At 32.7% G+C, this 26,100-nt stretch overlaps 3 protein-coding genes and 2 pseudogenes across 3 annotated transcripts; 3 read left to right on the top strand and 2 right to left on the bottom strand.

The window, feature by feature from the left end:
• The first annotated feature begins 1,700 nt into the window (after positions 1–1,700).
• Positions 1,701–7,821, top strand: LOC129316177 (disease resistance protein Roq1-like; annotated as a pseudogene).
• On the top strand, positions 6,043–14,765 carry LOC129316181 (uncharacterized). Its single transcript, XM_054960481.1, has 3 exons — positions 6,043–6,072; positions 13,329–13,382; positions 13,721–14,765. The coding sequence occupies exon 3, from the start codon at positions 13,841–13,843 to the stop codon at positions 14,474–14,476; it is 636 nt and encodes a 211-aa protein (XP_054816456.1). The 5' UTR covers positions 6,043–6,072; positions 13,329–13,382; positions 13,721–13,840; the 3' UTR covers positions 14,477–14,765.
• On the top strand, positions 11,128–14,765 carry LOC129316180 (TMV resistance protein N-like; annotated as a pseudogene).
• An 827-nt stretch (positions 14,766–15,592) lies between these two features.
• LOC129316176 (disease resistance protein Roq1-like) lies at positions 15,593–20,476 on the bottom strand. Its single transcript, XM_054960480.1, has 6 exons — positions 19,926–20,476; positions 18,235–19,333; positions 17,877–18,149; positions 17,072–17,554; positions 15,873–16,418; positions 15,593–15,736 (listed from the first exon to the last, which is right to left on the bottom strand). Exons 1-6 carry the CDS (start codon positions 20,411–20,413, stop codon positions 15,677–15,679), a joined length of 2,949 nt encoding a protein of 982 aa, XP_054816455.1. The 5' UTR covers positions 20,414–20,476; the 3' UTR covers positions 15,593–15,676.
• A 2,611-nt stretch (positions 20,477–23,087) lies between these two features.
• On the bottom strand, positions 23,088–24,016 carry LOC129316666 (squamosa promoter-binding protein 1-like). Its single transcript, XM_054961065.1, has 2 exons — positions 23,935–24,016; positions 23,088–23,413 (listed from the first exon to the last, which is right to left on the bottom strand). Exons 1-2 carry the CDS (start codon positions 24,014–24,016, stop codon positions 23,088–23,090), a joined length of 408 nt encoding a protein of 135 aa, XP_054817040.1.
• Positions 24,017–26,100: the final 2,084 nt, after the last annotated feature.

Below are 26,100 nucleotides of genomic sequence, written 5' to 3'. Positions count from 1 at the left end.
TAGTCCAACTTAAGAGGGAGTGTGGAAATTCCATTAATTGTGTAAATAGTAAATAGGCTTGATTTGTTTTTTATTGTTATCCCTTCTCCTTTGCCTCTGACCGTTAGAATTAAATTTGATTATTCCTTCCCTTCTCGTAGGCTAGAAATTAGGGATTAGATTAGCCGGGCACTTTATGTATATTGTAATCTCGTGTTCATGTTCAATTATACATAAAGAAGTATTTTCAGTCGACTCTCTCTCACATGTTCAATGTAGGAAACCACATGTCACTATCACCCAACATCGTATATAGTACGCAGGTTTTGTTTAAGCTGTTTGTGAGATGAAGAGCTATTAGGCTCCTCTGAGCTTTGATAGATTTCTATGCATCTCAGCTGTTGATGAAACACGAGAATCATTGGTTTGCTAACCCATATTTTAACCATTAACTCAAATTTTCACTCGAATTTTGTAAGATTAAGTGTTCTTTGTGTTCAATCACAAGTTAAATTATTATCATGTCTCGTAGAATTTGCATTTCATCGAGAAAAAGGGGGAGAAGAGAGATGAGTTTTTTTTTATTTTGGAGATATAATTTGTTGAGCTAGTTTATTTTAAGGTGTTGCAAACAGTGAGTAGAATCTTAATTTGAGTCATGTTAAAGATATTGTCTTTAAGAGCTATTCTATCACATAGCACCGGTTGCACGACAGTTTCCCAAAATTAAACAAACTCGTCCTGCACAAAACAACAGAGAGAAACAAAAAAATACACTCATACAACATAGAGGAGGGAAGAAGGGGCTTGAAAACTCAAGAGCCAAACATCATGAACATTGCACACTTTGGTATAAATAGGCACCGGCCCAGATGAATGTTGGGCGCTCATTAACTCACTTGTTTCAAAAAATAAAATTCCATAAAACCTCGTTAAAAATCCGTTTAAAGGTTAAAATAAAATTAATCTCATTTAAAGACAATTAAATTGATCACCATTTCTAAAAATAGTCAAAAACCAAGGTCTTTAAGTAAGCAAAATAATAAATTTAAAAATATTTTTGCTAGGGGATAAATTGTTTTCAATTACATTGCCCTACGTAGGTCTATCTCATACAAACGTGAGACTTTTCCTTTCGATACACATTCAATAATTACAACATAAGGCTGCTGCGAATAATGAATTTTAATATCTAGGAAAAGTTAAGAAGAATGGACAGAGCAAAATCTCACAAGTGCAAATCTTGTATTTGAAGCCGTGCCTTGTGTCCAAGAGTTTGATTTGATCCGTTTGGTTTGGTATGCATTGTATTTGAGGTTTAGGGAAAAATAGTTAAACTAAAATCAACTTTATAAATTTTGTGATTGGAACAGACAAGGACATGACGTGATTTTATTGAAAAGATCATGAAGGAAGTCGATAACCTGCAACCCGTTACACAATGCTGATTATTCAGGTGGACTTTAGTCTCGAGCGCTGAAAGTAAACTCTTCTAAATGTTGGATATTATGATGGAGTCCTAATGGTAGGGATTGTGGCATTGGTGGAATATGTGAAACAACAATTGCTGAAAAAGTAAGCAATTTGATTGCTGATTAATTTGGGGCTTTCTGCTTTGTTGCTATTGTCAGTGAATCGATGTCCTTGTTTATTTAGGGGATTGCCCTTCGGCACAGGAGCTAGCATATGATAGTAAAACCATCTACTTGGAGTGAATGGGACTAGATGAGGATTGTCAGCCACATGTGCTATTTCATATGGACTGCATGGTGCGCTAGAATGTTCTTGAGAATCTGAACAAAATCAATATTTTTCATGCTGTTTTAAGAAGTGTATTAGAGAGGAGGCTAGCGTCCAGAATCTCAAGAAGACCATCCTATCCCCTGATATTGAGAATCCCCAGGCTAAAACTTGATCTGGACGGCTCAGTTCTCAAGTACGGAGCTCACAAGTAAAATTGGATATTTGGATTATATGTCCAATTCTATTGAAGAGATTGAAACGATCTTGTTTGAAAGTTTGCTTGCTCAGAGGACTTACGAAGATTGATGTTTTTCCAGATTCAAATGAGGCTTACAATCTCATAAGATCAGATCGTAACTAGAGAGACCTGTTTTTCTATGTGGTAAGTGAAGTTTGGAGGTTAGAGTTGCTGGATTGGGATATCATCATCATCATCATGTGCATAGAGAAGCCATCAGCGTGGCAGATTGGTTCGCTAGATGATGTGCTCAAGGTCTCTCTGATGGTGTCCACGTGGTTGATGAGATTTCTCCAGAATGAAGTCACCTTTCCCTGTTGGACCGTAGCTTGAGTTTTTGAGTCTTCTATTTAGACTCCTTTTGTATGGGAAGAAAATGTCAGAGATAGTGCACAAAAGTCACACTATCCTTAACTGCCCGAGAAATTGATGGAAGTCGCTGAAAACAAGAAGTTGGCACTTGTCAAATGGCAATACGTCACTGAGTTGACTGCATGTCCATCCAAAGCCAAAAGGTTTGTTTCTTCTTCAATACTACACCGATCTTCTACTGGTCACCGGTTTGGCAGAAGAGAATTTGGGCGAAAATTTCTTATTTACATCTTCAGACTTCAGGTTAGGGATGTAATCTAGACTAAATTATTTTGTGACCCGTAGTTTCCTTGTGAATGCATATCTATTTCACACCCATTCTGTTGACTTGGTCTTCTCGTTCTATTACATGACTTCTCATGTTTTCTTAACTGATGAAACTATGATTTTATTGACTTGATTTTCTATTGCGACACATCATTTTTTGTCCGCTTCCTGTGATTTCCTCTCTCACTCTGTTTTTTAATTTTTTGGGCACAGTGTTGTGGGTCAACTCACGAGTCTGAGAAATATATGACCTGTGAATTTTTAATTTATTAGAGCTTTTATATTATATACTGAATATGTATATTAGAACTTTCAAGTAGTGGTATTTTTGTTGATTCCCTGGCAGGTCTAGCATCATTTCTACCTGCTACCATGGCCGAGAAATCACCTTCTTCCTCTTCCTTGTCTTATGAATGGACTTATGATGTCTTTCTCAATTTTAGAGGTAAAGATGTTCGGTTTGATTTTGCTAGAAACCTCTATGAGGCTTTACAACAAAAGGGTATCCATACTTTTATGGACAACGAAAGGCTTAGAAAAGGAGAAAAGATTACACCATCACTTCTCAAAGCAATCCGAGAGTCTAGAATGGCTATTACTATTTTCTCCAGAAACTATGCTTCCTCTACATTTTGTTTAGATGAGCTTGTTCAGATCCTTGAGCGTATAAATAAACAAGGTAGATTGGTTTTGCCCATTTTTTATGACGTGAATCCATCAGAAGTTCGAAATCAGAGAAACAATTATGGAGAAGTGTTTGCTCAGCATGAGAGGAGGTTTAAGAATTACAAGGAGAAGGTGCAAAAGTGGCGGTCGGCTCTACAAGACGCTGCTAGTCTCTCGGGTCTCCATTTCAAACCTGGGTATTTAAGCACGTTGCCTCTTTTTTGCTTTGCATCTTTTATTTGTTTATTTTAATATAGATAATTACTAACATATTAATATCTTAGAGAGGCTAAAGCACGAATTATGACTTTCAAAATTTGAAGTGTCATTTTTCCTTTTAGTGTTTATGTGTCATAAAAGAGAAACGAAAACAGAGGGTGAATTTATTTTGCCTAATAAAGTTGTGCAGTTGATTTGATAGTTAGTCTCTTAAAGATACGTAAAAAGTTTGAATCTTATATTGAGATGTTTTGTGTCTGTTTGTTTTGATGCATTTGATATGAATCACAAGTTGTGAGAATTTTTCCAAAAATCTGTTGTTGGTGCAGGAATCAATATGAATATGCTTTTATCAAAGGGATTATTAAAGAGGTCACTAGGAAGATTCACCGCAGACCATTGCATATTGCTGATTATCCAGTTGGGCTTATGCCTCGAGTGCTAAAAGTAAACACTCTTCTAGATGTTGGGTCTAATGGAGGAGTCCAAATGGTAGGAATATCTGGCATTGGTGGAATAGGAAAATCAACAATTGTTCGGGCAGTATGCAATTTGATTCTGGACTCGTTTGAAGGTTTTTGCTTTCTTGCTGATGTTAGAGAAAATTCAATTAAGCATGGCCTGGTATATCTCCAAGAAATGCTTCTTTCTTATGTGTTTGAGGAAGACATCAAGTTAAAGAGATGTTAATGCAGGAATTCCAATACTAAAGCACAGGCTCCATAGAAAGAAGGTTCTTCTCGTTCTTGATGATGTTGATAAGCTAAAGCAATTGCAAGCAATTGCTGGGGGGCTTGATTGGTTTGGTTCTGGTAGTAGAATCATTGTAACGACAAGGGATAAGCATTTGTTAGTAAGGCATGGTGTTGAAAGAATTTATGAGGTAGATTGTTTGAATAGTGAAGAAGCTCTTGAATTGCTTAAATGGAATGCTTTTAAACAAAAGGGAATTGATGCAAGTTACATGGACATTTGTAACAATGTAGTACTCTATGCATGTGGCCTTCCTTTGGCTTTGGAAGTTATAGGTTCCAACTTGTTCAATAGAGAAATAAATGATTGGAATTCTGCATTAGAAAGTTACCGAAGAATTCCAATGAAAGAGATCCAACAAATTCTTAAGGTAAGTTATGATGCTTTGGAAGAGTATGAGCAGGAAATTTTTCTTGACATTGCTTGTTTCTTTAAAGGTGACACATTCGAATATGTAAGAAGTGCTTTGTATGCTCGTGGTATGTGCCCAGATTATAGTATTAAAGTGTTGACTGAAAAATGTCTCATAAAAATTACTCATGGTATGGTGACAATGCATGATTTGGTTCAAGCCATGGGTAAAGAAATTGTGTGACAAAAATCACCACATGAGCCTGGCAACCGCACTAGGTTATGGTTTCATGAAGACATTATTCATCTTTTAGAAGAAAACAAGGTAAGAGTCATTTGTACATTTGTTTTTTCTTATCATTATTTTTTATGGTCATATTGTTCTCAGGTTTTCCCTAATCTTAAATCATCTACCTGGGGGATCTTGAGTGCTCACATAGCTTTGTTTTCCCTCTTCCTCTTCCCATTCCTTGACTAACTTGGTATTATTTATTTATTTCTAGGTTATAATATAATATTTTTATAGAAATTTATATCAATTCCTAATACATCTAACAAATTTTGTGGTTTATTCTGTTATTTGGTATGAAAGGGTTCTGCGAAGATTGAAGGCATAACTCTAGATATGCCTGGAGATAAAGTGATTGATTGGAGTGGAAAGGCTTTCAAAAAGATGCCGAATCTTAAGATGCTTGTTATCAGAAATGCACGCTTTTCTACAGGCCCCAGGCATCTCCCAAACAGTTTAAGAGTGTTGGATTGGAAGGGTTATCCCTGTCCATCTTTACCTTCTGATTTCAACCCCAAGGAACTAATCATCCTCAAGATGCCTGAAAGTTTCCTCAAACAGGATATGCTACACAAGGCATGTAGAATATTGCCATTTTTCAACATTAATTTGTTTTATTATGAAGCAAGAACTCTTAAAAATTTGTTCCATGACTTGAATATTGTCTGTATTGGTGTTTCTGCTTTTTAGTATTTTCTGATGTTCTTACAATTTATTAAAGACTAATTGTTTCTAATCTTGTTTTGCAGAAGTTTCAATCTTTGAATGTGATGAATTTCAGAGGATGTAAATTTTTAAAAGGAGTTTTTGACTTATCTGGAGTCCTGAATTTGAAGGAATTGTGTCTGGAAGGCTGCATCAATTTAACTGAAGTTCATGTTTCCATTGGATTTCTTGATAAACTTCAAAGTCTAAGTGTTAAAAACTGTTGAAAGCTCGAGACCTTTCCGAGTATCAGGTTAACATCCCTTGAGTTTCTAGACCTTTCAGGGTGCTCCAGCCTATCAAGATTCCCAGAAATATTAGGAAGTATGGAAAATATCAAAGATGTCTGTTTAGACAATAGTGGCATAAAAGAATTGCCTTTGTCGTTCAAAAACCTTGTTAACTGGAAAAATTACAACTTACATTTTGTAGAAGCATCGAAGAAGTTAGAGGGATTCCGCCAAACCTAAAAGAATTGTCAGCAGTAAACCTTGATTGGTACTCGCACTTGAGCTCAGAGTCTCGTAGCATTTTACTGTGTCAGGTTAGTCTCTCTCTTTAACACTTGGCATTTGCATATATATGATGACTGATGACCCTCTTAAAGTTGGTTTTCACATTTACACTGAAATATTGTTGTCTGATAAAAAATGACATGATACTTGAACAAAACAAAGATTACATCATGTTTTAAAGTTTTGATTGCCCTTGATCTCGTGCTTCTATTGTAGGATCTAGCTTGGGTTATTGATTGCTATTAATCTTACAAATGACCTTGTTCTTCACCTGTTTGGCAACAGGCTTTACACGAGGTTGATGGCTTGAAGTTCATAGTAGAAGAAGACAAGACACCAGCATGGCTTGACCACCATGTCACTGGAGATTCATTATCTTTTTGGTTTCAAAAGGAATTCCCAAACATGACTGTATGTTTTGGTGCTTTAATAGAGGACCTATGGCACTTACCACCTAGACTGCTCATTGGGGTCCGAATTAATGGCATGGATGTTGGATTGCCAAATGGTCAAACAATTCTTGGATCACTGACATCACAACATGTCTTTCTGTTTGATTTGCGACGCCTAGTTCTTGTGCATAAACTCACGAGTGTAGTACTTGAGGATGGTGGGTGGAACCATGTGGAGATATCCTGTGCCATGAGTTACATAAATTGTTATCCAGAGGAAGATGATAAAATGTATGGAGTAGCAAGGGCAAAATGGATTGGAGCATATGTTCACAAGCGAAAATCCAGAATGGAAGATATTCGGTTCATAAATCAGAACGAGGAAGAACCTGTCCCTGACCAGTTATTGAAAGGATATTCTTCCATGTATCCACACAGTCATGCTGCGTTAGTCCTGCATAGAGTGAAGTGGCCTCGCATTGATTTCAAAGTTAGCCAAGACAATGGTAACAATGCAGGCACGTCTCTTTTATCCAAACCCATTCCTGAATCTCATTCAGTCACTGGAAGAGACAATGATATGAGAAAAAGCAAGAGGGACGGCAGACATCTATCCATATGGGTCCCACCTCATCTCCCACCGTCCCTCTTGGATAGTTGGATGAGAAAGGATGAATGATAATTGATGGTAGGGAAAATAACAATTAAGTACCACTGATCAAAATTTATATCAACCGACTGTTATCAAAACTAGAATTAACTGTTGTTAATTTAAAATGAATTGTTATTAAAATTTGAATGGATACTTATTAATAAAAAAACTAACCTAAATGTTCAAGTACCCATTTAAATTTTGATAATAATTGATTTTTAACTTACATAAATTTTGATCAATGATTCTTGATTGTATTTTCCCTTCATAATAAGACCTTTCTTAATGCCAATGGCTAAATATTTTTTTTTTTAATACAAGACCATGGAGAACTTGTGCATGAGAAAAACAAAAACCTGGTCATGTCAATATTGCTGGACATGTTTTTTGCAAGGGACTTGTCGATGGTCATGTGGATGGCTAAGTTAATAGTGCTGGACATGCTTCTTGTGAAGAACTTGTCAGAGATTATGAAGGAAGATGGAAATGTGGTTTTGCAAAAAAACTTGGGGTTATTTTGATTATCAAGGCGGAACTCATGGCTTTGTTGGTTTCATGGTTTTAGGAAAATTAAACTTTGAACTAAATCTCTAAAGACTATACTTGGAATTATGAACGCCTATGGCATTAACTACTCAACTTTGAACATTGTTCAAGATATCATAAATCTTTTAAGAAAAGATTAGGAGCTTGCTTACGAGTATGTATTTAGGAAAACTAATTTATAATTTATGTGCTGATTACATTGTTAATTCTGCTCATGATATCAACTCAAAAGGTTATGACACTTGAGGATCCTCCTCATGATTGTTGTAATTTACTTTATTCGCGTAGGGCTTTTCCTTTGCCTTGTTTCCAAATTAAAAGGAAAAAAAAAAGAAAATATTTATATTTTTTGTTCAAATGTTTGTGTTAAAAATCTTGGATAAATCTTATGTATATAATACTTAAAAAATAATATTTACTGCAATTTGGTTTTAGTTCTACTGGGGGTTTGGTGGACTGAAAATGATTCAATAATTCTAAGAGTATGATAAAGATAACAAGAAAAATCATGATAAAATTTGTCGAGTTAAATTAAATGGTAGATAGCTATGATACGAAAACCATAATAATGACTACTTGCAGGCACAGCTAGAATGAACAAGGTATCATAAAAATTTTGAAAACCAGACTTGTCATACCAATCAAATTACTAATTCAAGAGTTAATGGTTGAATTGTAGTTGAACCATATCAAATTAATTATGAACTGTTTATTTTATTACATCGATAAATACACTAATTTAACTTTTTTTTAATAATTATCATAAATAATTTTAGAATAATTTTATAACTTGAAAAGTTGTTATATAATACTTCTTCCAATCATATATAGTCAATTCTAATTATTTAATTCAAATGAATAAGAGGTAGTTAAATTATTGATATTGTCTAAAAAATAAAATCTTTCATTCTATCTACAGAAAGTTGTGAAAGGGTAAAACTGAAAAAATAATAATTAATGATTCATTAAAAGATTTCTATGATACAAAAACAATACTAATAACTATGGGGGCAGAGCTAGAATGACTAACATTTTTTGTAGGTACTGAAAACTGAAATAATTATTAAACTAATTAAGGCACTGATTCAACAATTAAAAGTTGAAATGAATAAAATTTTTATAAAGTTATTATTAACTTATATAAGATGCTAGTATCATATTAGTTACTATGTGTCTATTTTTAATATGACATGGTAATTTATGTTAATGAAAATAAGAGTAAAATACACAAATTACTCTTCTATTTTGAAAAATTATACAAACAATCCTTAAAATTAAAATATGTGTTACATAAACCCTATTGTATATTTCAAATTTCATTTTCATCTATCTAACAATAAGTCTACTATTAAGTTTCACTTTTAAGTTATTAACTTAACCAAAATGCCCCTCTTTAATATAATAATTATCTAAACATCTAAATTTCTCAAAAAAAAATATTTTGTATACAAATAAAAATATAATAAGTACATTTTTAAACTTTTATTATATTATAAATTTATTATTTTTTTATGATTATAAGATTTTATTATGTTAATCTTTATCAAATTTACTGAAACTTACTTATTTATGTTTTTTAAAGTTTCTAAAATTCTAAATTTAAAATGATAAGTTTGAGAGATATATAAATCATTTAAATTTAAAATTTGTAAACATATTTTTCGACAAACATTTATAGACACAATTGATTTTATTTAAAAAATTAATCATATTTTAATCAAATTTTTTTTATGTCTTCTTCAACTAAAAATTACTTTAAGAATGGTCGGGGTACTTTATTCTAAAAATAATAATAAGAGCATTTGTAATAAAAAATAATTAATATATACTCTCTCCGTTCAAAAATGTAAGGCATTTTTAATCGAATCTCACTCTTCAATAAAACAGTTGCCTACTTTCAAACTAACCCCTATCTTTTTATATTTATTCTTACTAAACATCCTATAATAAATATAAAGTCATTATCAATAAGGATACTTTTAAAAAAAAAGGTAATAATTACACATCAAAAAATTAAAAATGTTTTACATTTTTTAACATCTAACTCTTCAAAAATGTTTTATATTTTTGAACAGAGGGAGTATAATTTAAATTGAAAAAGAAGAAAGAGAATTCCTAGGTCTTGTTCTGTTGTTAGAAAAATACAAATAAAATGGATCGAAAAATTGAAATAAAAATAAATTAAGTCACTCTTTTTCTCTATAATAAGTATGATAAAATTTAATATTATATGTTACAAATATAAATATTATCACACCTTTTAAAAATATCACGAATTATGACTCATAATCCTATAAAATAAATTACTTTCCTCCTTTATAAATATAGTTCACTTATCTTCCTCCACATTTTAATTATTTTATTTTTATTTTTATTTTTTCAATCTATTCTATTATATTTAGGAAAAATAAAAATTAGAGATTTTATAAGAATATTAATAACAATTACATAAGTAAATTATTAAAATTTTAATAATAAATCATGGTCTTTATTTGTTATAAATTATCTTTTATTGCTTGATTTGAAATTCAAAACAGATTGTATTAAATTTCTAACTAATGTTATAAAGATTTTCAACTATCTTTTATTTATTTTCTAAGTGATGGCAAAAAATCACAAGTAATTGGCTTGTGATTCATAACTGATTTTCTTAAATTTTCAATCAAAGTTATAAATTATTTTAAATGTATTTAGAAAATGTTTTAGGTAATTTATCTATATATTAAAAGCAAAAAAATATAAATAATTGATTTGTAATTCACAACTAACTCTTATAAATTTTTAATTAATATTATGAATAATTTTAAATATATTTACTTAATTTTTTAAGTGATTTACTTGTATATTGAAAGAAAAAAAAAATAAAATTCTCAACTATCTCTCATAAATGTTCAACTGACTCTATAAATAATTTTAAATTTTAAATATAGTTAGTATATTTTTTAAACTAAATATTTATAATTTCTTACTATGCTCTTCAATTAAAATTTCAATAAGGTAAATTTTATAATTGTGATTAATTACTGTTTTCTAATTCTCATTTCCCCTTGTATTTAACCAAACGGGACCTTAGAGATGGAAGCATTACCTATTGAAGGTGGAGTTGACTGGACTCTGCATTTCTGATTTCACGAGTAATGGAGAGAGGAAGACCGGAAACCAGTGGTGAATACTGTCACTTTCTATTTTCCTAGTCCCTTGGATCTACTTTCTTTGAAGTTCATTTATTTATTTTGACCAACACTGTCTTTGAATAATTGAATCTGATCATCCTGATAAGACATAAAAGCACACAGGGAACCAAAAGTCAGACAACTATTTATTGCTCAATAAATTCAATGCCAGTCAAGAGAAGCAAGACATTGGGACCTCCCAACGCAAGTCGAATCGTCATGGTCATCACTGACTTGGCTGCATTCCATCCGGAGCCATAGGTTTGTTTCTACTTGAATACGACCCCAATCTTCTACTCGTTCCTTGTTTGGTGGCCGAGAATTTGGGGGTTTTTGGGGGGATTTTCATTTACGTGAACCGTCAGAAATTATATCTTGTTGCGTCTCTTTTCCTTGTGATTGCGTTTCTATTTCACACCCATTTTGTTGACTTGATTGCTCATTCTATAAGCTAAGCTCTCATGTTTTATTTACTGATAAAACTAGGATCTTGTTGACTTGATTTCCTATTGTCACTGCTTGATATTCTTTTCGTCTGCTTCCTGTGATTTCTTAAGAGTAAACTAGTGTGGCGTAATGCTTGGAGTCTGAGAAATTCGGCTTATTATAATTTTTTGTAACACACATAGAATAGATAGATATTAGAAAATTTTAATGCTCCAGTACCACCAGCTGCCATGGCTGAGCAATCACCATTTTCCTCTTCCTTCTCTCATGGGTGGACTTACGATGTCTTTCTTAATTTTAGAGGTGAAGATACTCGCTTTGATTTTGCTAGAAACCTTTATGAGGCTCTACAACAAAGGGGTCTTCGTACTTTTATGGATGACGAAAGGCTTAGAAAAGGGGAAAAGATCACACCATCACTTCTCAAAGCAATCCAAGAGTCTAGGATAGCTATCACTATTTTCTCAAGAAACTATGCTTCCTCTGTATTTTGTTTAGATGAGCTTGTTCAGATCCTCGAGCATATAAATAAGAACTGTAGATTGGTTTTGCCCATTTTTTTATAGCGTGGTTCCGTCAGAAGTACGAACCCAGAGAAAAAATTATGGAGAAGCATTTGCTCTGCAAGAGAAAAGGTTTAAAGATGACAAGGAGAAGGTACAAAAATGGAGGCGGGCTCTACAAGAAGCTGCAAGTCTCTCTGGTTTCCAATTCAAACCCGGGTATTTAAACACACTGACTCTCTTGTAGTTTAGATCTTTTATTTGTTTTTTTTTTTCCTCATATTGATGGTTTCAACCATGTTAATATCTTGGAGAGGATAAGATACAAATAATGACTGGATTCAAAATTTGAAGCTTTATACTTTTCCTATTAGTGTTTATTTGTTGTAGAATAGAATTGAATACAGAGAACGCACTTATTTGGGCTAATATAGTCTACTGTGCGCATTTTGTTTGATAGTTAGTCTTTTACAGATATACATGCATGGATGCGTGACATACATATAAACATAAATATCTAAGTGTGGCCAAGAATCATGAACGCTGCATGATCAAAAGTGTGCAAATCTTATACATGAGACGTTTTGTGTCTGAGTGCTTCTTTTGATGCGTTTGATGTGAATCTGAGCTGTGACAATATCAAAATATTGATTTGATGCACTTATTAGTTTGAATTTTCGCAACAAATTATTATTGGTGCAGGAATACATATAAATGTGCTTTTATCAAAGCGATTGTTAAAGAGGTCACTAGGAAGATTCACCATAGACCATTACATGTTGCCGATCATCCAGTTGGGCTTGAGCCTCAAGTGCTAAAAGTAAACTCTCTTCTAGATGTTGGGTTTGATGAAGAAGTCCGAATGGTAGGAATATGTGGTACTGGTGGGATAGGAAAATCAACAATTGCTCGAGCAGTATGCAGTTTGATTGTGGACTCATTTGAAGGCTTTTGTTTTCTTGCTGATGTTAGAGAAAACTCAATCAATCATGGCCTTGTATATCTCCAGGAAATGCTTCTTTCTGAAGTGTTTGAGGCAGACATTAAGTTAAGAGATGTTAATGAAGGAATTCCAATAATAAAGCACCGGCTCCACAAAAAGAAGGTTGCAAATTTTTAAGACGGGTATCTGACTTATCCGCAGTCCCAGATTTGAGGGAATTGTGTTTGGAAGGCTGCACCAAGTTAACTGAAGTTCATGTTTCCGTTGGATTTCTTGGTAAACTTAAAAGGTTGAGTGTTAAAAAATGTTTGAAGCTCAGGACCTTTCCAAGTATCAGGTTGACATCCCTAGAGTTTCTTGACCTGTCAGGGTGCTCCAGCCTCACAAGATTCCCAGAAATATTAGGTACGATGGAGAATATCAAAGATGTCTGTTTGGACTGTAGTGGCATAGAAGAATTGCCTTTGTCATTTAAAAGCCTTGTTAACTTGGAAAAATTAGAACTTACATTTTGTAAAGGTATTGAATAAATTAGAGGGATTCCCCCAAACCTAAAAGAATTGTGAGCAGTAAACCTTGATTGGTTCTCACACTTGAGTTCAGAGTCTCGTAGAATCTTACTATGTCAGATTAGTCTCTCTCTTTCACTCTTAATTGGATCTATATGATGACTTATAAACCACTTGAAATAGTTGGTTCCAGCATGCATATAATGAAATGTTATTGTTTGATAAAAAATGACATGACACGTAAACAGAACAACAAATTAATCATATTTCGAGGATTGATTGTTTTTTCTTGATGTGGTGTTTCTATCGTAGGAACTAGCTTATTTTATGAATTGCTATTATGCTAGTTAAAATTAGGAAGGCTCGTTACTCTATAGATGGATCTCTCAAATTCTCCTTCCACAACACTAATCTTTGTAATGGACTGATGGTATTGTTCTTAATCCAATTTTCGACAGGCTTTACGTGAGGTTGATGGCTTGAAGTTCATAGTAGAAGAAGACAAGACACCAGAATGGCTTGACCACCTTGTCATTGGAAATTCATTGTCTTTTTTGTTCCAAAAGGAATTCCCAAACATGGCTGTATGTTTTGCTGCATTAATTGAGGACCCGTGGCACTTACCACCAAAACTGCTGTTTGATGTCCGGATTAATGGCGCAGATGTTGGACTCCCAGATGCTCAAACAATTCTTGGATCACTTGCATCACGACATATCTTTATGTTTGATTTGCAGTGCCTAGTTCTTGAGGATAAACTCAAGAATGTAGTTTTAGATAGTGGATGGAACCTCGTGGAGATATCCTGTTTCTTGAGTTACATAAATTGCTCCCATCCAGGGGAAAGTGGAGTAGCTAGGGCCAAATGGAGTGGAGCCTGTGTGTACAAGCAAAAATCCAGAATGGTAGATATTCGATTCATAAATCATAGCCAGGAACAAGAAACAGTACCTGAGTTTTTGAAAGGATCTTCCATGAGTCCAGACAGTTATGCTGAGCTAGTCCTGCGTAGAATGAAGCGGTCCGATTTCGAAGTCTGTACCAACAATGCAGGCATTTCCCTTTTACCTGAGTCCACAGCTCAGTCTCATTCAGTCACTGAGAGAAACAATAAAAAGAGAAAAAGAAAGAGGCATGGGAATCATCTATCTATACAGGTCCCATCTCTTCTCGGTTTCTCTCATTGTACCTCTTTGACGATAAACATTGTATGATGGTTTGTTTTGTCATTTAATTCACCAACATTTCTTTAAGTTAAGGGTATCATTTTTGGATGGAGAAAGACAAACTTACCTGGACATTGTAAGGTTCATTATTTAGGAAAATTTTGATATTTTGTATGTTTTTAAAATTGAGATTATCAGCTTCTTGCACAGTATATAAAATTTTAATCCTTTCGTCAGAAAGACACGATTCAGAGGTTCATGATTCAGATGAGGAAAAGGAGACAATTTGTGTAAATGACTAAATATCGTGAAATTCATTATCCATTTTTGTTATGTACACACGCGCACACATTGGGTTTATCATTGTAGGTTGATATTATCAACTTTCTAAAATTGATTTCAAAATCTGCCAAGGCAGTGCTAATGAGAAGATAATAAGCTGATCGGTTGTATCAACTTTGGACAGAGTTTACGCAATGTTTGGACATTGGAAAGGTTCATTATTCAGATGCAGGTTTCAAACTTTCTATATTCAATTTCCTATAAGGCGAAAAATGAAGAGAACTCTCTTGACTTGCGAAGTAACTTAATTAATAAATACTAAAATTTTAAATTACATTACATGTAGATTCTTTTAAATTGTATTTGGTCCTATCTGGTATCTATATATGAACCTCCGTAATTCTTAAAAGACTCGTTTTATTGTTAAAAATAAATGAAATAGGTTGATAAATAATAAAATATGGATTAAAATATGATTATAGATTGAAAGAGGGGTAAGAATAATAAAAAGAAGAAAGCCATGGAGCAATGGAGATATGAGAACATGACATAAATAAGATCATCAATCTTCATTTTGACTTACATTACTCTTATAACTCTTCTCTCTTTATCATTCTCATATAGTCATATCTCCATCAATCAATGACCTTATCTTAGTCCATTATATTCCTCATCAATCCATTCTATTTCTTTCCAATAACAAAATGGGCTCGAAGTGTTTATGTTTTGCTTATAGATCATTAAGACAACATTTAGTTTTTAATCATGCTTTGCAGAAGTTTTGGTCTGATTATCATGGGTTTTAGAGAATGTAAAATTTTTATTGTTCTCTTCAAATGCTAGTTTGCCATGAACAGAAGAGGACCTTTTTCCCCCCTCGATATGAGGTATAAATGGTAGTATAAAAATATTTTTTTTTGGGACTACAAAGGTAAGCAAAAGCTTGAAAGGAAAATCTAGAAGAAACTACAAACTACTAAGTAGCAGCAACAGGACTCGGCAGACAAGGACAAGCAAACCGTTTACCTGCAAGAACCTTGGTACTATAAAAATATTGACTAGGTGAATTAGACTAAATTTTATTGCCATAATTTTAAATTCTAAAAACAATTTTCCTTTTAACTTAACAATTCTTTCAAGGTTCAAGTGAAAAGATGCCTACGTTAGGACTGCTTTTGATGACTCTGAAATCAACATGGGGCCACTTGTTCCTGCGCAAGATTAACTTTGCAGAACTGTGGAGAGATTCCCCATTAGGGTTTTTGAATTTGATATCTTCCATTCTAGATTTCTCCCTGTACACATATATCCCACCCCATGCTGCTGGTAAGTGCTTCTTCCTATGAGTCAAGTAATAAGAAATCTCAACGTGGTTCCATTGACGCTCTAAGACCACACTCTTTAGTTTGTCCTCAGGAACTAGGCGTCGAAAATCAAACAGAAACACATGTTGTGATGTAATTCTTCCATCAATTACATGACGCTCTAGATTCTCAATGAGTTTGCCATTGATAGAGAGCCAACCATCCAGACAAGGCTTTCTAAAATATCTTTCATCATCAACTTTTCCGGCAAAACAAAGGGCCATGTTTGGGAACTTGTTTCGGATCCAGAAACACATTGAACCTCCCTTAGTATAGTGATCAAACCATTCTGGCATCCTGTCTTCTTGTATTACAAACCTCAAGTCATCAACCTCTCGTAATGCCTGTTTCAGTAGTACATTACTTTAGAACAAAGTCATCGTGTGTACTATTCTACAATGGATAAGAACAAGACAAATAACATGATGCAAGTTTTCACTCAAGAAATAGGATATACTTTATTCTTTAGAATATAGAGTACAGACCATTTTGCAAAACATGAGTTTGGCTCAAACACAGAAAAGTAAGAGAACATATATGATTGCTTTAGCTCAAATGTTGATTGAGGGGCATACTTAGCCTCAAACATGAGTTTAAGAGAACCAAATAAGTGAAATCATGGTTATTTTGGGTCAACATGGGTTTGCGTCTTGCGAATAGGAAGCTAGACGTATAGCATTAGAGCTATCATATATTATTCCAAGAGTCTGTTAGCTCAATGACACCCCATACTCTCCTGAAAGAGGGAGGTTTGGATTCTGTATCTTATGTAGTGAAGGGGTGGGCATGTGTGAGTGTGATGAGTGCGTGTGTTACTCTTCCCTTTGGGAGAAGGATCAACCCTCCTTATAGGGGAAGGAAAAGATATGTAGGGGTGTATGAGTGTTTGTATTTGATCCATTTTAAAAGAAAAAATCATGTATACTATCAAGTGGTTCATAAATTGCCATATGAAAAAGCTGCCAGAAGGGTTGTAAAGATGGATAGGTAAGTTAACCTGATTCAGCAATACGCTACCAGACTTCAAATTCAAGTCCACCACCTCCAATTCTTTCAAGTTTGGCGGAATGGCTCTAACTTTTCGAAGAACATCACAGTATGAAAGTTTTAATTTTTGCAAGCCAATCAGATTTTTGAATGACAGTGGCAATTCTTCTATGCCACTATAGTCTAGACGAATGTCTCTAATATTTTCCATGGGTTGTAATATCTCTGGGAATCTTCGAAGGCTGGAGCACCATGAGAGATCAAGAAATTCAAGGCATAACAACCTAATGCCTGGAAAGCTCTCAAGCTTCTTGCAATTTTTGACACTTAACCTTTTAAGTTTGTTTAGTAATGCAACGGAAGCATGAAATTTACTTAAATTGATGCAGTTTGAAAGACATAGTTCCTTCAAATTTGGGACTCCATCTAAGTTAGGAACTTCTCTTAAAAATTTACAGCCTCTGAAATCCATCACACTCACTGATTGAAACCCCTGCAAAACAAACAAGACAAAGTTAAGTTGCTAGTCATAATAATTTGTAAGTAATAGATATATGAAACATCATTAAATAATACTTAAGTGATTAAACACACTTGTAGAGGATCTCTTTTGAAGTACTTTTTGAAGTTATAAACAAATACAGAGAATGTGGGATCCACATGATGTGCAGAGATGGCACGGCCATCTTTTTATTTCTATATCTCTCACTAACTTTATTTCTGTGAAGTACTTTGCAAGATCCACAGCCAGATTTATATAAACACCAGAGTTGATGATCAAAATTTCGATAATCTATAAGTAATTATTTACATACCTTGAATGGTTCATCCAGTATGAGGAAACTCTGAGGCATCTTGAGGATAATGAGTTCCCTGGGATAAAAATCAGGTGGAAAAGATGAACAAGGATATTTCTTCCAATCTAGCACTCTTAAACTATTTGGAAGCTGCTTGGGACTTGTGGAAAATCTTGCATTTCTAACCATAAGAATCTTAAGATTTGGCATCTTTTTGAAAGCCATTCCACTCCAATTAATCTCTTCATCTCCAGGCATGTCCAAATTTATGGCTTCAATATTCTCAGTTCCCTTTCAAACCAAATCATACATGTCAACCACAAATACGTTAGATGAATTAGGAATTGAAAATACAGATAGATGATTGTTACTATACCTTGTTTTCTTCCAAAACATGAATGATGTCTTTATGATACCATAACCTAGAGCGTTTTCCAGGCTCTTTTGGTGATTGTTGTCGAACAATTTCTCTACCCATGTCTTGAATTAATTGATGCATTGTCACACGACCAGAATCAATCTTTATGAGACATTTATCAATCAACACATTAATATCATAATCTGGACATATACCTCGAGCATATAGAGCACTTTTGACATATTCTAAGCTGTCTTCTTTAAAACAACAAGCAATGTCAAGAAAAATTTCTTGCTCATATTCCTCTAAAGAATCATAGCTTACTTTGAGTACTTGCTGGATCTCTTTAATGGGAATTCTTTGGTAATTTTCTAATGCAGAATTCCAATCATTTATTCCCTTATTGAATAAGTTGGAACCTATAACTTCTAAAGCTAATGGAAGACCACAAGCATACAATACGACATTGTTTAAGTTGTCCTTGTAACTTGCATCAACTTTATTTTCTCTAAAGGCGTTCCATTTAAGCAATTCAAGGGCTTCTTCTTGATTTAAGCTCTCTACCTCATAAATTCTTTCAATGCCATGTCTTGCCAACAAATGCTTATCTCTTGTTGTCACAATAATTCTACTTCCAGAACCAAACCAATCAGGTGCCCCAACAATTGCTTGTAATTGTTTTGGCTTATCAACATCATCAAGAATTAGAAGAACCTTCTTCCGTTGGAGTCTCAGTTTTATTATTGAGATTCCTTCGTTGACATCACTAATGTTGATACCCTTCCCAATCACTTGGGAAAGAAGTTTTTTCTGGAGATAAACAAGGCCATTTTTAATTGAATTTTCTCTAACGTCAGCAAGAAAACAGAAGGCTTCAAATGGGTCAACAATCATATTGCACACTGCTCGAGCGAGTGTTGTTTTTCCAATCCCGCCAATTCCACAAATCCCCACCATTTTGACTCCCTTGTTGCATCCAACAGCTAGAAGGGAAATTACTTTTGGCACTCGAGACTCAAGTCCAATCGGATAGTTAGCAATATGGAAAGGTTGATGATTCAACCTCCTTGAGATTTCTTTAATGATCCCCTCAATGAAATCAGATTCAAGTTCAAGCCTGTCCCAATATAATTATAGCAATTTGTGAAAATTCATGTGAAGAATTATTCTGGTACGAGTTAAGTTCAATGGAAACACATCAAATTATATATTTGGACACAATATACCACTTTGAAATAAGCATTGAACACTTTAGATCAGCAATCAAATTAACTTATAGAGTACATCCAAAATTAGCACATACTTTGATTGGCTTTATTTTTATTCCTTGAGACACAAATAGTAACAATTTAAGTTCATACGATTTGGCTTCAAATCCTGTAGTTCGTGCTCAGATCAAGCATATTAAAATAGATACATGCATTTATATATATTCAGGATAATGTCATTATTGATATTGAGGAAGTTATGATTAGCTATGTACCATCCCAGAAACAACTTGCTTGCTGATCACTCCCTTGCTAATTAATTAAATCACTAACACACAACAGGTTAATATAGTTCCATTTTTCTTAATTTGATATAGTTTGACATGTATTAAACGCTTAACGAACACTTATACTATCACACTATATACATACAAGACTTTATGACATAAAGTCATTATCGAGCAAGTAAAATATGTAAAGAAGGATAATTGATACACATACCCTTGCTTAAAATGGAAACCAGAAATATCAGCAGCATCTTGCAAAGCCATCCTCCATTTTCGCACCTTGTCATTCTCAAACCTTTTCTCAAGCTTGGCAAACGCTTCCCCAAAGTTTTTGGTTTGATGTCGCGCTTCTGATGGATCCATGTCGTAGAAAATAGGCAAAACCAATCGACCATTTTTCTTTATACACTCAAGGATCTGAACAAGCTCGTCCAAACAAAATGGTGAGGAAGCATAGTTTTTGGAGAAAACAATGATACCAATTCTGGACTCTTTGATGGCTCTGAAAAGCGAAGTTGAAATCTGTTCGCCAGATGTAAGGCCCCGGTTATCTATAAATGTATGAATACCCTTCTGATGCAGAGCCTTGTAGAGATTTGTGGTAAAATCAAAGCGAGTATCTTCGCCCCTGAAGTTGAGAAACACATCGTAAGTCCATCCATAGGTGAAGGAAGAGGAAAATGATGATTGATCTGATCCCATGGTACCTGTTGATGAAGTAAAGCAACTAATATATTTTGATCTCCATTGTACTATTTTTCTTGGAAGAAACTTATGGAAGATGTAAATTACTTTTGTAGCATTTTAATATTTACTTTTGTATCTAGAGAGATCTGAACATTAACTTCATCTGATTAAATTATTAATTTTTTTTAATAGGTAAGAAAATTTAATTTAAATAGAGTAGTTTTGCCTTTATAATATAAACTTGATGAATGAATAATTGTGATTTGAGTTTCAAAAGCTCTCCTCTTTTTCTCTTCGCGTCTGTCTCCCTCCCTTGCTCTCCCATTATTCTGTTCTTCATCTTCTTCATTTTTACCTCCTTATTTCTAATTTCTCTCTACTCTCTCCCCCTGTCCAGCACTGCACAAGTGTGTGAGTGTGTGTTACATCACTTATCTGCAGTGAAATGGATGTTGTAGTTTGTGAAGAGGAGGAGACTTTGGGAGTCAGGAGGGAAGCCCGAAGCCTCTCCTTCAATGGAGGTGCATAATTTTTTTTTATTTTATATTTTTTAAAATAAAAATTTTAATTTATAAAAATTTTATTTTTTTACTAAAAATATAATTATATTAAAAAAATTAATATTAAATATATACCATTTAAGTTAATTTTTAATTTTTAATTTTTTTTTAAAATAAAATTTGGACCGTGAACGATCGAACTCATGCATCTCGAGATGTGGAGAAGGCGGGAAGCTAGCTCCGCAAATTTGACTGATGAATTGTTTTGCTTTCCAGACCCTTCTTTGCTAGTTGTTGCAAGCAATGGACTCCAACGAGGAATTTGAATAGCAAGCAAGAGTGAAATTTTTTTTTTTTATTCTTATGTGGACTAAAGTCCACTTCTAATTGTTTGATTTTATGTACTTTTATCTTATAAAATTAAAATAAATAAATTTTAATATGCTAATTGTTGCACCCAAAAATGTGACGCGGACGGCTCACGAGAGCGGAGGTTTCGACCTTCACAACGAAAACCGGTTGAATGAAAGTCACTATCAAAATTTTAAAAAAAATCTTGAAAAACTATTTAAAGAAAATAAAGATGGTCTGTGAAATCAAAAACAGGTTGGAGAGTTGATTGAGTGTAGAGAAGATGTTAAGCACCCTACAACACCACTCATAAGAACGATTACTTAAATTAATTATACTAAATTAATATGATTTTAAAGTTTTTTTAATTATCTCTTTCTTATTCACATATTTTTTTAAATGATAATAATAAAATAAAAATTATTTATTTATTTATAAGGGAGGATTTAATTCAGAATTAGGTCTTAAGGCCTACATACCTTACAATAAGGATCAAAGTTCACATAGCTTAGGATTATAAATTGTTGGTGAAATTTTGATATGCGTGTTTTAAATTGTAAAAAGTAATTTAATTTAAATTATTTTCTCAATTTTTGAAATTTTAAAGTAAGAAAAAGGAAAAGAGTTTGAAATTATTTTTTATATTTTATGATTGAAAATTTAACCGTCATACATGCAAAGCCTTATTGGCTCATATAATAATAAATTATTTTAAATATTTACAGAAATTTTAAAATCTCACACGATACAAAAATTTAATAACTTAATTTATTTATTTGTATTAATAATGATTTCTTAAGCATGTATATACATATATTTATTTTAAAGACTCTTAATTATTATACCTGTAAAGCTTTATTAATTAATACGGTGATATAATTATTCTAAATATCTACAGAGGTTCAAAATTCTTACACAATAAAGGATTAAATAATATACATTTAACTATATTTTTAATCCAATTGATTTATTATGTATGTATATAATTTACATAGTTCTTTAAAAAACTTAATCGTTATATCTGCAGAGCCTTATTAACTCATACGATAATATAATTATCTTATAAGTATATAAAGATTCAAAAATCTCACTTGACCAAAAGATATAATAGTTTATTATTCAAATACATTAATTTAATTAATTAATTTTATAAAAAATATTTATTATTTTATTTACAAAATTCATTTATTTATTTCTATATAAATTGAGAATCATGATATCTGCAAGGATTTATTATTTCATACGATGAAGTAATTAATTTGAGCATTTGTGGAGATTCTTTAGATCTCACACAATACTGTTAAATATTTTATTAATTTTTAAAATTTAAAAAGAAAAAGAATTAATTTAAATAATGGGCCATTGGAACCCTGTTAATATGTACAAGTTTGATCCCTTTACTTGTGAAACTTTATTGATTTACACAATAAGAGATCATTCAAAATGTCTATAAAGATTTTTAAAATCCTCCATACCAAATATTTTTGCCATTTTGTCTGTTTCTAAACCTTGCAGGAATCCTCAACTAGCTTACAATCAATCACAAGCAGTAAGAATGCTGCTCATATTGATAATTAAAAAGCTTTTATCTTTTCCCACTGATTAAGTTGCTTAAGGAGGGCAAAAACAAAATTACAACGAGAACTCCTAACCCATCATAATTGACTGAAAATACTAACCTTAAATATGACTAAATTGAAGAATTATATTTAATTGCTTAAAGTTAAGACTTGGATTCCTATTCCCAGTGGCCTTAAAACCTCATTATGGTAACAAAAGAACACAAAAATGCAATTACTAACAAGCAATTCATATTCACAAAGAAACTCTAGAGAGAATTAGGGTTTTGTGAACTGCCTGTTGCATTGCTGGCAAAACCTTTGGTGCACGCCTGCAATGAGCACAGAAGGAGCTTTGGCATGGAACTCACAGACCTTGGAGCGGCGATGGCAATGCTTAGCCTCGCTCAGATCACTGTCACAACTTTCCACCTGACATGAAGGTGCTATTGATGATGACGACTCTCTCTTGCTGTACAGATCTCTCATCTTCTTCCTCCCATTGTCTCCAAGATTGAACCTATATGGTGATGGTCCTTTCGCTGATGTGCTCCAAAGCCCCTTTCCTTCAACCCAGTCTAGATAATCCTTCATTTCAAAAATTGCTGTGAAGCCACAATGAATGACCAGAATCTTTTTTGCTTTCTCAGCTTCGGCTTTCTCCCTTAATCACATGACGTCATCTTTTTTTTCTCTCTTTTTGAAAATTTTTGTCCTCTCCCCCCAAAAATTCGAAGCAAAATTCCAGGTCCTCTCCTCCCAAAACTCTGAAGCAAAATACCAAGTCCTCTCTCATCCACTTTGTCGTCTCAAATTTTATGTGTGAGGTGGAAGAAGATCAGAAGTCCTGTTACGTGCAGCCCTTCTCTCTGGCTTCCTGCACTTGCGTCTATGATCTTCTCTTCTGCTCTTTGCTTCTGGCTTTTTCTTTTCTTCGTTCGTGCATCTCTGCATGTGTGTGTGCTCTACTCTTCCTCTCTGGGTTTCTCTCGGTGTAGCCGACAGTGTTTAAGGTTGCTGTACCTTCATCTCTTCTCTCCGCCTTCATGCGTGAGTCTGCTCTCTCTCTCTCTCTCTCTCTCTCGCTTGTGCTCTTCTTTTCTGCTGTAATGTGTAATGTGCATACATGCATCTCTGGCTCTGTTTCTTTTCTTTTCTTCTGCAATGTGCATGCGTTTCTGCTCTGTTTCCTTTGCTTCTTTGTACATGAGTCTGCTGCTAAGTGAAGCCTTTTTTTTTTTTTGGCCTTCTTTTCATCTCTGTTCTGCTCCTTTTCTTTTCTTCAGCAACGTGCATGCATGCATCTCTGGCTCTGTTTCTTTTCTTTGCTCATGTGCTCAGATCGAATGAAGGATTAGGAGCTGATGGTTAAACGCTGGATCTGGTTTTCAGTGTTTATCCTTCGGGTTATATATCATTTTTTTTAATACCATAACCTTTTTTTAAATTATGTTGATCAATTTTAAGAATTAGATTAAGAGGAAGAAAAAACAAACTTAATTTTGAATTAAATTGGAATATCTTTTTTAAAAAAAAAATAAAACAACAAGATTTAAGAAAAGAAAATTAAAAAATTAAACTCTCAAAAATTGATTCTCATAATCTTCAAACTGTTAAGATAATTTGAGAGAGATTTTTTAAAAATTTAAGTAATATTTTTTTAATTTGTTAGATTATTATTTTTTTTTTGAAAAATAATGCTCTAAAAGAATTAAATTTCATTTTTTGTATTTTTTATATTTTTAGTCATTTTAATGAACTAAAAGAAATAAAATATTAACTAATAAAAGATTATCTAGATTAAAATAAAATTAAACCCTATTAATTTTTTTTCATTTTATCTATATTATTAAAATTTTATTTTTTGGTTGAATTTATTATTATGAAAAAATACCTGAATAAAATACCGTGTTCACACTAATAATATTAATAATAAGAATTTATTACATAATAAATAATCTATAAATAATATATGTGCCTTGATTAATTGGAAATGAACATCTTAAGTACATAGAGCTAAATATATAAGTTCTTCTTTAATTTTATACAATGTTTCACTCTCCTTTCCTAATTTTATAATTTTATAAATTATATTTTAAATCCTCTAACTTTAATATCATTAGTTTTAAATAATTACTTTTTGTATTAATTATTATTATTTTAAAAAAATTAATCTTAATATATCAATATCTGATAATATTTTTTTCAATATTTAATAATTTTTCTTGTTAATGAAATTAACTATGTTAATATTAAAGAAGTAATAAAACACGTAATAAAATAAAAAAAACTAAAAAAATTATGTAAAATTAAAAAATTAAATGTACATTTTACCTTCTATTTATAAAACAAGTTATTGACTTTTTATTATAAATTTATTATTTTACTTTTATTAAATAGTATGGAGAGAAAATATATTATAAAACTCACGGACAAATTTAAGAAAAGCAAAATTGAAAAATTATTAAGGTTAATAAATTTCAAGATTTTTTTATTCAAATGGAACACGTCACTTGCAAATAACACGAGAAGGAGTATCCATTTTGCTCACTATCGGTATGAACAATTTAAGATTATGAATAAAGAATGATTGGTTATAATAAATATTGTGATTTTTGTGAGGCTGTTGGAGGAATAGCATCTAAGTATATGGACAAATAAAAATATTGACTTGCAAAGGTCTTTTTTTCTTTTTCATTCATAAAGGATGAGAGATTCAACTAGAATCTGTCATTACAAATATAAATATGACCAATGCTTAAAGCCTCGTCTTCCAGGAGCTTTTTCAAATTGCTGGTGAATTATCCAAGTAATGCACACCTAATTTCATAGGGATAGCAAAAGATACCAAGAAGTCAACTCATTTATTTCCTTTCCTATATATGTAATCAACCTCAACTTGCCACTCCCTCTGCAAAAGAGAGTGATAATAGAATTTGATTTTTATTTTTTTTTTCGAGTTATGGATTAGAATTTTCATTTAGTCCATCCATACTCTTAACTTGCAACACTCATTAATAAAGACTTGATAAAGGATAAAACGGGAAAATAAAAATAGTAAATTTTTCCATACTTCGACAATGACTAGAAGAAGATGAAGTAGAATAGAAGGGCTCAAGAATGCTGATCAATTTAAGACCAAAATATGCTCAAGGATATGGTTGTCCGCTACTATAAGGAGCTCTTTAGTAGCAACCAAAGAACTCAATGGATGGCCAAACCACTTAATTACTGATGAAGCAGTCATAATGAAGTTGTGTTGGCATCTACTTAATTACTAATGAGAAGGTCC

This window comes from Prosopis cineraria, unplaced genomic scaffold, assembly GCF_029017545.1.
Source record: "Prosopis cineraria cultivar Desert tree isolate PC_DT_omini unplaced genomic scaffold, ASM2901754v1 PC7, whole genome shotgun sequence".
Lineage (NCBI taxonomy): Eukaryota > Viridiplantae > Streptophyta > Magnoliopsida > Fabales > Fabaceae > Prosopis > Prosopis cineraria.
Note: the sequence above shows the minus strand (reverse complement) of the source record. Positions and strands in the feature narration are given on the sequence as shown.

Bases quoted from the DNA above. Each gene is read 5' to 3' on its own strand.
- LOC129316181 (XM_054960481.1), top strand. From the start codon at position 13,841: ATGGCTGTATGTTTTGCTGCATTAATTGAGGACCCGTGGCACTTACCA.
- LOC129316176 (XM_054960480.1), bottom strand. From the start codon at position 20,413: ATGGGATCAGATCAATCATCATTTTCCTCTTCCTTCACCTATGGATGG. The intron at 19,334-19,925 runs GTATGTGTATCA...ATATTGGGACAG, and splicing joins GGTTTCCATTTTAAGCAAGG to GCTTGAACTTGAATCTGATT. The intron at 16,419-17,071 runs GTTAACTTACCT...CTACTGAAACAG, and splicing joins GTAGCGTATTGCTGAATCAG to GCATTACGAGAGGTTGATGA.
- LOC129316666 (XM_054961065.1), bottom strand. From the start codon at position 24,016: ATGTACAAAGAAGCAAAGGAAACAGAGCAGAAACGCATGCACATTGCA. The intron at 23,414-23,934 runs GTATGCACATTA...GTGGCTTCACAG, and splicing joins AAACAGAGCCAGAGATGCAT to CAATTTTTGAAATGAAGGAT.